Source organism: Odocoileus virginianus, chromosome 15 (genome assembly GCF_023699985.2).
Source record: "Odocoileus virginianus isolate 20LAN1187 ecotype Illinois chromosome 15, Ovbor_1.2, whole genome shotgun sequence".
Taxonomy (NCBI): domain Eukaryota; kingdom Metazoa; phylum Chordata; class Mammalia; order Artiodactyla; family Cervidae; genus Odocoileus; species Odocoileus virginianus.
The window spans coordinates 28,856,155-28,869,975 of record NC_069688.1 but is presented as its reverse complement, the minus strand read 5'-3'; the positions used below and the strand labels follow the sequence as shown (position 1 = coordinate 28,869,975).

General features: G+C 35.6%; 1 protein-coding gene and 1 non-coding gene across 3 annotated transcripts in view; one reads left to right on the top strand and one right to left on the bottom strand.

Moving 5' to 3' along the window:
• The window catches only part of ZC2HC1A (zinc finger C2HC-type containing 1A), a 49,846-nt gene that overhangs the window by 18,915 nt on the left and 17,110 nt on the right, over nt 1-13,821 (bottom strand). For both annotated transcript variants that reach the window (XM_020894107.2, XM_020894109.2), the window contains exons 3-5: nt 12,845-12,961; nt 7,600-7,741; nt 4,958-5,106 (exon numbers count right to left, since the gene is read on the bottom strand). In XM_020894107.2, coding sequence (XP_020749766.2) covers nt 4,958-5,106; nt 7,600-7,741; nt 12,845-12,961 — 408 coding nt within the window. The remainder of the gene's footprint in view (nt 1-4,957; nt 5,107-7,599; nt 7,742-12,844; nt 12,962-13,821) is intronic.
• Nucleotides 12,412-12,534, top strand: LOC139038525 (small nucleolar RNA SNORA26). Its single transcript, XR_011491570.1, has one exon. It is a non-coding gene; the product is annotated as a small nucleolar RNA SNORA26 (small nucleolar RNA).

Sequence of the window (13,821 nt, the reverse complement as noted above, 5' to 3'; positions counted from 1 at the left end):
ATAAGCCTGAACAAGTTTTAAATAGCTGTCTAACGGATTGTTGCCCCAATGTGAAAACAAAGAGCTAATTCTTCATTAACCTCACCAGAGCATGTTACATGAATGGGATATGGGCTGAGAAAAGATACGGTATTTCAGCTTATCTCATTTATTCTCATTTTTTTCTCTACAGAGAAATATCACCATCAAGTTTGTTTTACTGTCTCTTATTTAAACAAAATTCTTCTCTGTTACTGAATATAAAGCATCTTATTGATCACCCACCCCAATATAAAGAAGTAAACTTGCCCAGGGTTACACCCACTTAACAGAGCAGGAATTAAGACTCATACTGTCTCAGTCCTCGCCCTGTTTGCCAACTATAAGGTGATTATTGTGCTTGCCTGTGTACTTGAGCCCTATTCTTAGGACTTTATGAGAGAAACTGGTTTTAAGTCCAACTTTTAAAAATCAAATCATCGAAACATGTATATTATCTAGGGTGAAACAGATCACCAGCCCAGGTTGGGTGCATGAGACAAGTGCTCGGGCCTGGTGCACTGGGAAGACCCAGAGGGATCGGGTGGAGAGGGAGGTGGGAGGGGGGACCGGGATGGGGAATACATGTAAATCCATGGCTAATTCATTTCAATGTATGACAAAAACCAGTGCAATGATGTAAAGTAATTAGCCTCCAACTAATAAAAATAAATGGAAAAAAATAAAAAATAAATAAAAATCAAATCATATTTATAACCTATTATCAGTATAAAATTTAAGATGCTCTGCTATTAAAAACTGCTGGCTAAGCACAAACATTAAAATCACACATTGTAACTCTTCAAAATTCAGTATTTGACCTTTTACAAAAATAAATCTTATAAACGGGTCTCACACACACACATACACACACACATAAACAAGCACATTTGACACTATAATGCCAGAAACTTCCATTTCTTAACCACTTGGCAACTAGAAAACCTTCAATAACTGTCAGTCAAATGTAAATGACTAGGAGACTTTGGAAATGTATATGGAGCCATATAAATACACTGTTTCTTAGAAAACCTAAGAGGTATTTCTGGTAGTATCAGTCTTTCCCATGAAAATATCAATACTATTGAATATATTAGGAAAGATTTAAAAACTAACACTATGGAAAACAAGACCTAACACAGACTTGTCAAAATATTAGAGGCATGCCTACTAAAACTACAGTCAATAAAATTGGATTAAGAAACAGGTTGGTGACTCTTTCACATTTTGCTAATTATCAAAACAGAACAATATACACTGAGAGGTCAAGTTTTAGGCAGGAAGAGCCCTTGAAGCATTATAAACTGGGAATAAGGATTTCTATGTATATATTAGGAATTTCTATATTAATTTAATGGCTTATAAACAGAAAAAGGCAGAATATTTCTTTCAAAAAGTGCTTTGTTTTTCTGCTCTGTATTAGACCTCCTATTATTTTACTCAGTCTTTTGGTCAGGTTTTCTGAGCTGATGAGAATCTAGCCCAGCTGTATCTATCTACTACAGTATTTCCTATTACTTTCCGTCAGAACAAGTCAGGTTAGTTTCTTTACTGACTTCTCATACCACTCTGAATGCCTCTAGTTTAAAACATACTCATATATCTCTCAGTAACTGGCTGTTCCCCTGACCTAGATAATATGACTCCTTCCTTACTGAGCTGTATTTTATCAGTTCTACACATCAAGCTGAAATTCTACTACTAGGCATTCAGGATGACTCTAGCTAGCAACGATTTTGCATAAATTCATTTTAATGATCAGAAGAACAAAGTCTATTTTTACAGTTATACTCAATACATGTTTTGTTTACCATGTATTAGGGAGGTGATTATTTCATGTGTTTTTATACAGATCACAAACCTAATACATTTCCTTGGTAAAATATTCATGTTCACAAAGACTTTTTTATTTCTGATAAAATGGGAGAAGGTATTTATTTATTTGAACCAAGGCAGCATTCAGCCCAAAGATGGGCACAATAAAGGATAAAAATGGTAAAGACCTAGTAGACACTGAAGAGATCAAGAAGAGATAGAAAGAATACATGGAAGAACTGTATAAAAAAGATCTTAATGAACCCGATTACTACGATGGTATGGTTAGTCACCCAGAGTCAGACATTCTGGAGTGTGAAGTCAAGTGGGCCTTAAGAACTACTGTTGATAAAGCTAGTGGATATGATGAAATTCCAGCAGAACTATTCAAAACCGTAAAGGATGATGCCATCAAGGTGTTGCATTCATCATGTCAGCAAATCTGGAAGACCCAGCAGTGGTGACAGAACTGGAAAAGGTTAATACTCATCCCAGTTCCAAAACGGCAGTACCAAAGAATGTGCTAACCATTGGACATTTGCACTCATCTCCCATGCTAGTAAGGTCACGCTTAAAATCTTGCATGCTAGGCTTCAGCATTATATGAACTTAGAACTTCCAGATGTCCAGGCTGGGTTCAAGAAAGAAAGAGGACAACTAGAGACCAAACTGCCAAGATTCATTGGATTATCAAGAAAGCAAGGGAATTTCAGAAAAACATCTATCTCTGTTCCATTGACTAAGCTAAAGCCTTTGATTGTTTGAATCATGACAAATTGTGGAAAGCTCTTACAGATGGGAATACCAAACCATCTTATCTGTCTCCTGAGAAACCTGTTTGCAGGTCAAGAAGCAACAGTTAGTATCCTGTATGGATTGGTTAAAGATCGAGAAAGTAAAACAGGGCTGTCTGCTGTTGCCCTGTTTGTTTAACCTACATCATGAGAAATGAGCACATCATGAGAAATCCTGGGCTGGATGAGCTACAAGGTAAAAACCAACTACACTTTAAGAAAAGTATTTATAAAGCTATCATAGATAAAAATATCATCATGGTCTGGAGACTATAAATAAAGGCAAAAATTGATTGTATGTAAAATCAAAATAGTGACTACTTCAAGATGCTTGGGGCTGAGAGTGGGAGAACATTACATACTGGGACTGAAACAGTGCAGTGAGGCTTCTGTAACACTAAGAATAGTCTATTTCTCAATGCTCCTGTGGTTACACATAAATTTATGTGCTGTGCATTTTTTTCTGCATATAATTTACCAAAAAAAAAAAAAAAATAACTGGAGAAAACTATAAGAAAAAAGTCAGAGTACAAGTGTTGTAAAAAATAAGAGCTTAGAGATAAATATTTAAAATATTAACTATGGTGATAATTTTTAGAATATATACATGTATACTTAATTTTCCATAGAGAATAGAAAGCCCTTTAATAATCAGAAAACATTATCAACAATTGAAAGGCACATTTTCAGACTTAAAACTTCACTACTTCAGAATAAGTAGGGTAAGTAAGAATCAATCAGAATACTGAAAATTCCTAAACACAAAATACTTACTGTGTTGCTTGAAACTCATAAGGTAGCTCAGCCTAACCTAATCTGATGCAGGATCTAAATTATGCATGGGTTATTTAATTTGTTCTTTTAAAATAACAATATGTAACTCAGCATACATTAGATGCCATGTTTTGGCCTGTAATGCCACGGCATTTCCTGGGTCTACTTTAATACAACCAGGCTTGAACCTGACAAAATTCCTAATGAAGAATTATGAAAGCTTAACTGAATGGTAGAATTTTTTTTTAACTACAAAAACCTGATCTTTACTGTATTTGTAGTGGGCTGCAATAAGACCAGATTAGAGTCACTAAATATGATAAGGAAGCATTTAAGCATTTTTAGGAAAAGTATTCTACTTAGTTTACTAATATAGATCCAGTACTTGGTACAGTATTACTCAAAAACAAGTGAACACAATGAGAAAATATGGAATTAGACTGAAATAAATATACATCACTGGGCATGGAATCAGAATTGAAAATTTAAGGTGGGAACTAAAAACTAGCTGGATTTTACATTTATGAATCATTTGGCACCACGCTGTTGAAATATACACATCCTATTTTATTTCCCTTGCTCTATTATTTTATTCTTAAAAATCTTTTAGGGTGTTCTTTAACTATTTAAAAGATAAGCTTTGTTTGCCATCTGTTTTGGAAATTCTTCAAAATGAGTTTTGTTTGCTGTGCTTTCTCCATAATCATATGCTCTATTTCCAATAGTATTTACAGAAATTCAATAGCAGGATTCTCTCAAAGAGGTCTCAATTGCAATGGGATCTTTTTATCCAATATTTTATTCATAAGTAACAAGTGAATTTGATTATTACCACTTGCTAAATTTACAGTCCAAAAAAAAAAGTTAAACGAAAGCTTTGTGAAAAATAAAATTTGCTTAGAAGTATAATACTGTCAAAGTTTTTACATAACAATATACTTAAAAAAAAACAACAGTAGTGCAAAAATAAAGTACACATTACAAAATTATCTTATGATTTATGGTTCTCTTAACTGCTTTCACATACATCATTTCATTTGTTTCTCACAATAGTTATGCAGATTACTTCACAGGTGAAGAAATAAAGGTTTACACATATTAACATCCCTTTTGCCTAAAAGTTCAAAAGTAGAGGTCTGGATGTGCACCTATGCTTTCATTTCCTGAAATGTGTTACTCATTTCACATGAAATATTACTCATATCACATGAAAATATTCATTATTCACATGATTTTCAAACGTGAATTTTTAATACCAATTTCTCACTCATCTAACCCCTCTAGTTTCCTCTCAATCTACTATACCAATTTTTAACCCTTTCTTTTTCCCTAATACCTCTTTTAATCTGTATGTTTTTTAAGTCTTTACTAACCCAAGTCTACTTCAAATTTTGTTCTCACATAGCCATTCAAATTTCTTACTAAATCCTTGAACATTAATATGTAAATTTTAGCGGGTGAGAAAACTGTAGTTAAATGTTCTGTAAAGAACAAACACAAAACCATGAACTTAAATCACCTCATTATTTATTTGCAGGAATGATTACAATGATTACCTGTGTCCGAGAAGTTGATTTTCCTTTGGTATCAGTAGAAAATTTGCCTTTATTACTAATACGTGCTGCCTGTTCTTTACAGAAATTTATATGTCTATCAGCTGCATTTTCATTAAATCTTCTCTGGCAATATGGACACTGAATATAGTCTAAAACAGAAGAAACAGATTAGTAATAAAATACTTGAAATGAGTCATAAAGAATTATAAGTTTTATAAACAGTAACTTAAGACATAAAAACAATGTTTGCGAAGCAAAAACTCGTTTCTTTATAACCACCCAACCTGACTTATAGGAACTTAGTAAAGACATTTGAGAAAAAAAGCCTGCTAGCATATGCTAAATCACAATTTTCTTCCAGCTTAGAATCAAATTTGAGGGCTGAAAAACAATAAATCCTCACTATAAAAAAATAAGGAAAAATGTTAATTCATTTTTGCCTCTATAATACCATATCTTTTCATCAAACATATATTTTTTATATGGTAGACTAGGTTAATTATTAATAACAGATTACATTAAACATATACTTTAAAAACTGGGCTCATCTGTTAAAATCTTTAATTTTGGTTAGATAAAAGCTGTCAAGAAATAGTGTAAAAGGCTTTATAGAGTTTTATTTTCCTTAGAGGTCCCAACAGATGGAAGAAGTGATAAAAATATATCTCATTAACATAATTAATTCAAGTTTAAGAAACTGCAGATGCCTCAAAGATTAAATATGCTTCCCAAATGTGAAAGTGAAAGCGAAGTCGCTCAGTCATGTCCGATTCTTTGGGACCACATGGACTGTAGCCCACCAGGCTCCTCCATCCATGGAATTTTCCAGGCAAGAATACTGGAGTGGGTTGCCATTTCCTTCTCCAGGGGATATTCCCAACCCAGGGATCAAACCCTGGTCTCCCGCATTGCCGGCAAATGCTTTACCCTCTGAGCCACCAGGGATTCCCAAATGTAATGCATACTATAAACAAAATTTTTTATAAAATTAAATCTTAAAGTTATCCCAGAAAAAATCAAATTTTGTAGCAGTGTAAAAGATTTCAAATCTATGAGATAGCAAGGAGAAATAAATATAACAACTTAGCAAGGTCACAAAAAAATCAATTTATTTCAACAGGTTTACTTTTTGAGATGGAGTTTGCTTTTTAGAATTTACACTCATCTCAAGATCAGAAATGTGTCCTGCTAACTAGTGAAACACATCTAAAACCTCTTATAACAAAGAAGTTGTTTTGTTAGGGCCAAGAGATAAAAAAATTCTCTAAAGTTCAAAATACCCTGAAGAACTGTCACTCTCTCTCTCTCTGACTTATGCAAACATGAGAAATATACCTATGTTGAATCAGATACAATATACAAACACCTCTAAAACAAAGAGAGAATTCAACTTCATGGAGAAAATTAAGGCAGAAATAGAAGAGACTCACACCCAGATGGAACATTCCAGAGATACTCAAAGCATTAAAGTTAATTACTAAGGCTCAGACAAAATTGGCAAACAAGGACCCATGGGCCAAATCCAGCTTGACTGCAACATGTTTTCATAAAGTTTTATTGGAACACAGCCATTTACACATTTTCTGTGGCTGACTTCTAGAAACGGTGGCAGAAAGGAACAGCTGCAACAGAGACCTTATGGCTTGCGATAACCTAAGAGATTAACTATTGGCCCTTTATACAAATGGTTTATCAACCTCTTCGACAATAAAATGTTATAAAGGATCATATCTAACTTTCCCTTTGCTAACAAACTAATCCCAATCTAGAATACTAACACAATTTTAAAGCAGCTAACTTGCTATATTAAAATAACTACTTCTTGAGGCTACTCTGTACCCAATGGCAAAATGTCAACGGTGCTATTTTAAATCTTTCAGTATCTCAATTATCTCATAGCATCTTGCCAGCATCTTGCCTTGCTTTTGGTAAGGATAAACAAGCAACTTTTACCCACCAAATGAAGAAAATATAAAAATACATGAATTTAGGGAAAATTTAGTAATATGTTTATATGGTGGTTATCCCACTAGAGTAATACATTTTTAGAAGCAAAATTATTATTTAATTCCCCTTTCTAGATGAGATGATACCAAAGAACTAAGCAACATAACTATCTGAATCTTACTGAATGACTCCATTTCAACTGACAATATGCATGATTAAAATGTTTTCCTGGAACATTTAATAGTTACTACAATAATTTTTAAATTACATTAAATACTAAATGGCCACCCACTCCAGTATTCTTGCCTGAAGAATCCCATGGACAGAGGAGCCTGGTGGGCTCCAGTTCTTGTGGCTGGAAAGAGTTGGACACGACTAAGCAACTAACACTACACTACTACAATAATTCTTAAATTATATTAAATGCCTTACAAAAGTACTGAGAGACAAAGTTTAAATAAAAGTACTGACATAAAAATATGATGCATTTCTATGTTCAACACTGCCGTGTCTTTATAAGCCTAAATGCCCGGACTGTCACCATTATTTTACAGGAAACTTACCAAGATTATGCTTCATCAAGTTCAATTATTATAAATTAAGTTTAGTAATATCTTAAAATTTATAAGAACTCTATCAATACAATCAGTATTTTGTCCCCATATGAACAGTTTCAGTCAAAATATGCCATATACCAGGATCATAAGACGGTGGAGGAGGTGGGGGAAGTTTGCCACCCTCTTTCAGCACTTGACCAAGGCCTTTAGCCGCTCTTATTGTGGCAATGAACTCTTCATGCTTTCTTCTCCAATTAGATGGCTTCTTTGGTGGTTCAGGCTGTAAACAAATTAAAAAAGCAAAACAAAACAGAAAAAAACTAGTTTTCAAAAACAGTTTTTAATATATTAAAACAAAACTCAAGGAAATATTTTAAGTGTTCTCTTATCAGGATCCTTAAATGATCTTCTTGCCAAAGTTATAATTTTAAAAAGAAACTTTAGGCAACTGTATTTATATGCAACTTTTAAATACAACTGTAAATTGTGTCAGACACTGCTAAACTGCCTGTCAGTGTTACAAACATTTAACCCACCACTAAGGGTGTATTTCCCTATTCTCCCATAGTTTCTCCAACATTGTATGATACTGAAATATTGTTGTTGTTTTTTTAACTGATAAGAAAGGTGAAAAACAGTTCTTTCTGTGGTTTTTAACTGGCTTTTTCCCTGTAATGAGTGAAAACGAACATCTTTTTGTATCATTAAGAATCATTTGTATTGCCTTTTCTGTGGTGTGTTTATAAAGCCTGGTCAACGTATCTATTGGGTTATTGGCCTTTTTTCTGTTTTTAAAAACTTCAAGTAATTTTTTTTATAGACTAGCCTCGCCCATCCCCCACCATATATCTCTTTTAACCTTGTCTAAGTGTCCTCTGATACGCAGAATTATTTTTTAAATGCAGGTGAACTTACTTTTTCTTTCATTGTCTCCATATTTGCAGTCCCTTAGCAAGTCCAGCCTCACACCAAGGTAAAATAAAAATTTCCCAAGTTTCTACCTAGTCCTTTCATGGATTCATTTTTAAGATTTTTAATCTTTTATTCATTTGGAATTTATCCTCATGTATGGAGTGACATATGGACTCAACTTTATTTTTTGTTTTCTAACATAGCTATGCAGCTGCCTCACCACCCTTTATTGACTTTTCTGCCTACTGAACCGAGACAACACCTTTATCATATTCTCTTTGGCATTTGGGCCTATTTCTGAACTCTGTGTTCCACTGTTTCGACTACATGTGTCAATACTCATGTTTTAAATATTGAGATTTTATAATATTTTAATATTCAGTAAAGAGACTTCCTTGGTGGCTCAGTGGTAAAGAACCCGCTTGCCAATGCAGGAGACACAGGAGACGCAGTTCAATCCCTGGATCGGGAAGATCCCCTGGAGAAGGAACAGCAACCCACTCCAGTATTCTTTCCTGGGAAATCCCATGGACAGTGACGCCTGGCGGGCTACAGTCCATGACACTTGGAAGAGTTGCAAGAGTTGGACACAACTGAGCAACTAAACAACAAAGGTTAACTCTACTTTATTCTGCTTCTCTTTCAATATTTTCTGGTTATTCTTATATGTATATTTTTCCATTTGAAATTTAGAGTCAGCATGTTTTTTAAAACTACATTTAAACTGGAAAAATTAAACATTCCATTCATACACAATTTAACTTAAAATCTCTATTTAGCTGAGATTTACTTATCTAAGAATGTGACATATTTCCATTAGAAAACATGTTTGTTTGGATCTTTCAGTAGTTTTTAAAAATATTCTTTGTGAAAGTTTTCCACCTTTGTTACTATAAGGTTATTCCTAAACTGGAGAAGGAAATGGCAATCCACTCCAGTATTCTTGCCTGGAGGATTCTGTGGACAGAGGAGCCTGGCGAGCCCCAGTCCTTGGGGTCACAAAGAGCCAGACACAGCTGAGTGACTAAATTCCTAAATATATTTTGTGCTGTTCTTTCGTAAGAATCTTTTAATCATTTTTATATTTCAATGAGTTGTTTGTTGAAATATGAAACCTTTCTGCACATTAACATTACATCCCATTACAACAATGATAGCCTTTGTTTCTTTTTAATGAATCTATTATTAAAAGAACCACAAAGGAAACTCCTGGCTGAGATGGCTGCCTTTATACATGAGGACATTTAAGGAAGAAAAAGCACCAATCTTTTAAAAATTCTTTCAAAAAATAGCAAACAAGAAAACAACCTTCCAACTAGTCATTATGAAAGCAACAAAATTGATTACACAGACATTCCTCTTCTGCTTCTCTAAAACAACACATGTCCAGGAGGCCTGCTGCTGCCATCTATACTTCCCTCAATTCTTACACTAACCACTTCAGAAACAGGACACTGTAAAGTGGCCCCCTCACCGTCAGAAAGGGAATTATCTTTCCCATTAGTGCTTTCTGAGAGCCTCTGCCCTGGACCTCTTCACATCTCGGTGCCTCCTCCCACTTCCTCCCTCCTGGCTTTTGTCCAGTTTCAGACAGGCTCATTCCACTTTCAGCTCATTCCAGGTTCCTGCAGCTCACCCCCGTTCCTGCCTCTGCTGCGATAAACGGGGGATATGTACCTTCAGATAAGAGCCCTCATCTTTAAGGAGTCGCCTTTAAGGGTGAGGAGACCCCTCAATGCAAGGTGGCAGGTTCTCAGCTTCTAGGCCAGGGGTGCCCCAGCAACTTCCTGCTCTTCTCCTGGTAGCCTCTCCTGGATCTGCTTCTTTGGGCAGCTCTGACATATCCTTGCGGCTCAGACAGTCAAGAAACTGCCTACAGTGTGGGAGACCCGGGTTTGATCCCCGGGCTGCAAAGATCCCCTGGAGAAAGAATGGCTACAGACATGACAGAGCGACTTTGAGAGGAGAAAGAGACATATTTTGTTTGTAGTCCCTGGAGTACGCCTGAATTCCTCCAAAAATGGGAGTTTGTATTTGCTTTGCTCCACTCTGCTTGTGATTTCTGTATTGAGAACCTCACCATGACATTTGTGTGTGCTCAGCTGCATCTGACTCCTGACCTCATGGACTGTTGCATGCCAAGCTGCTGTGTTCATGGGATTCTCCAGGCAAAAATACCGGAGTGGGTTGCCACTTAGTCCTCCAGGAGATCTTCCCGACTGGGATCAAACCTACATCTCCTGCATCTATTGCACTGACAGGAGAATTCTTTATCACTGTGCCTGGGAAGCCCATACTACAATGTTTAAAATCTTCTAATATACTGTTTCTCCAGTTAATATGCATATGACTCATTCAAATATTTTGTTAACATGCAGATTCGAATTTAGTATGTCTGGGAGGAACCGGAGACTCTGCATTTTTAACAAGTTTCCAAAACAGTGCTGCTATTACTGCTCTATTGACCACACTTTAAGGAGCAAGAAAATAAAACTACTTATCATAAAATAAGTTTTTACTTGGCTTTTTCTTAAAGATTAAGTTTTTTAAAGTATACAAACCTCCTCTTTAAAGAAATAACCTGGATGTCCTTTCATAGATGAAAGGATAAAGAAGCTGTGATATATACATACAATGAGATACTACTCAGCCCCCCAAAAAAGAATGAATGTGAGTCAGCTGAATTGAGGTGGATGAACCTAAAGTCTGTTTTACATGGAGTCAAGTCAGAAAGAGAAGAACAAATATCCCATATTAACACACACATGGAATCTAGAAAAATGGTATTGATGAACTAATTTGCAGGGCAGGAACAGATAACAGACTTGTGGACACAGTAGGGGAAAGAGAGGATAGGCGAACTGATAGAGCAGCACTGACGTATATACACTACCATGTTAAAACAGATAGCTAGTGGGAAGCTGCTTCATAACACAGGGAGCCCAGCCCTGTGGGGAGGGGAGGCTCCAGAGTGAGGGGATTTACACACACACACACACACACACACACACACACACACACACGCTACGGCTGATTTGTGTTGTTGTGTGGCAGAAACCAACACAACACTGTAAAGCAATTGCCTTCCAATTAAAAAAAAAATTACTGAGAGATCACCATGGATAAACTTACTGTAATTCCCCTAATAATTCCACAAGATAGATAACTCCTATCACCATTTTACAGAAAACAGACGTACAGACTAAGTAACTCGCCTGTTACAACAGAGTAGCAGAGCCAGGGGTAAATCCAGGCAGTCTGACTGCTGAGCCAGCTTTCAAACTTTATACTGCCTCCAAAGACTTGACTAGTTTACATAAGCTAATTAAAGTTAACATAATCACATATCTGACAGGTTACCGGGGAAAACTAAATAACGTATGCACCTTGTCCAAGCTTCTCCATCCTCCCCTTAAATATTCATAGACTGAAAAACAAAGATGAACTGACTTCTTTTTTATTATCAAAGGACTTTACTAGTACGATTAACTGTCCCATAGAGAAATGTTTTCCTGTACCACTGGGAAAAGCTATTACTACTGAAAACAGTTTGTTTCAAAAACATATAAATCAGGCACTCAAATTTTGACTACTGCACTAAAATGACTCTTTAAAACATGTCTAAGTATTTATGTGATTTATTCTTAGCAAATAAAATATCATGACAGGTGGTATTAAGGAGAGATTAGCTAGCATAGGAGATTCCTTGCTTTTTTACAAAGAAGAAAGTAAGCTGACAGTGGTCAATTTGTGAACAATTGAGCAATGGATAAAACTTCTCCCCGGAAGGCATACTAAGATCACAAATGCTAAAAAATCAATCAAGATAATACTTATTAGGCTAAAGCATTTGTAACTAATAGCTTTCCTTTTATATACTACATGGATTACACTACTAGTAACAGAGACATAAACTATAGCCAAGTAATGAACAATGAGTTACAAAGAACATGCGAAGACTTTTCAGTTATTTCCAGCCTAATAGCTCAGGAACTGACTCTCCAATGCTACAAAAACCTCACTGTATCGCCCTTTCCATTGCCCTCTTAAGGCTGACGCAGTGCCTTAACAGGCTAACCCAGGAGGGTAAAGAAAGTCTCCATAAAACCCAGAGAAGAGATTTTTAGATCTCCTCTCTAGATCCTGTCTGGAGTCACAACTGAATCGGAAGATTTTAAGTCTTACCACTTACTAGCATGTGTATAGTTAATACCTAAGTCATTAAATCTAAACTTGACCTTCGATTTGACAATAAAAAGAAAAACAAACAAAAAAAAAACCTCACTGTAGTTGGAGAGTACTTTGGTCCCCCTTTTGTTGAAATTCAAAATAAATAAGTCTATGATAACTTTTAAACTGAGAACATGACATAGAATTCTGCTTACTCTTCAATATTAGCATAACAGATAATTATTTTTTTTCACTACACATAGCAGCAAGGTTTATACTATTCAAAAGGTCATAGAATTACCCTAGGTTTAAGAGGTTTTACTGTTGGAATATCAGTTCCTTCAGCTCTTTGTCTGCTTGAATCAAAAGTCTTCCGTTTTTTAGTGGCAGTTTTCTGGCAAATAGGTCCATGTTTTTTCTGTTCAAATAAAGAAATACAACATATCATTTTCTTTTCTACAAGAAGACTATAAGATTTTAATTGTCACTAGAGACCAGTTTAAAACCTGAAGATAAATAATCAGTTCAGTTCAGTCGCTCAGTTGTGCCCAACTCTTTGCGACCCCATGAATCGCAGCACGCCAGGCCTCCCTGTCCATCACCAACTCCCAGAGTCCACCCAAACTCATGTCCATTGAGTCAGGGATGCCATCCAGCCACCTCATCCTCTGTCGTCCCCTTCTCCTCCTGCCCCCAATCCCTCCCAGCATCAGGGTCTTTTCCAGTGAGTCAACTCTTCAATAATAATAAGGCATAAATAAGACATTGCTTGCTTTAACTAAATAGCTAAACATATATATATAAACATGCTATAAGATATCTTTCTCACAACAAGAAAATATAAATATTCTCCCAAATTTTATTGCAAGTTATTTAACATTCTCCTGGTTTTCATACTGCTAAGAATAAGGAAGCTAATGCATGTAAGACACAGCTATTTAAGTGGGGGCAAAAAAGTTATATCTTTATTACTAAATACCTGAAAATAGATACTACAAAAAGGAATGTAAATGGAAAATGTTTTAGCCTTAGGATTACAAAAGCTAACATAATAACAACAGTTTGGATTCCTCTACTCAGCTCATGTAATAGCAGTTTGTTAACACAGCCCAAGACCAGGTGGTCATGTTTCTGCCTTTTCTCCACAACCATCTTCTCCCCGTTTCTGGAAATGAAATTTTCTACCTTATTTTTATCATGGATTTTTCCTGTGCTATCTAGTGTTTCATTCCTACAGTTCTTTTGTATGTGCAATTTTTCAAAAATATGGTTTCCAAC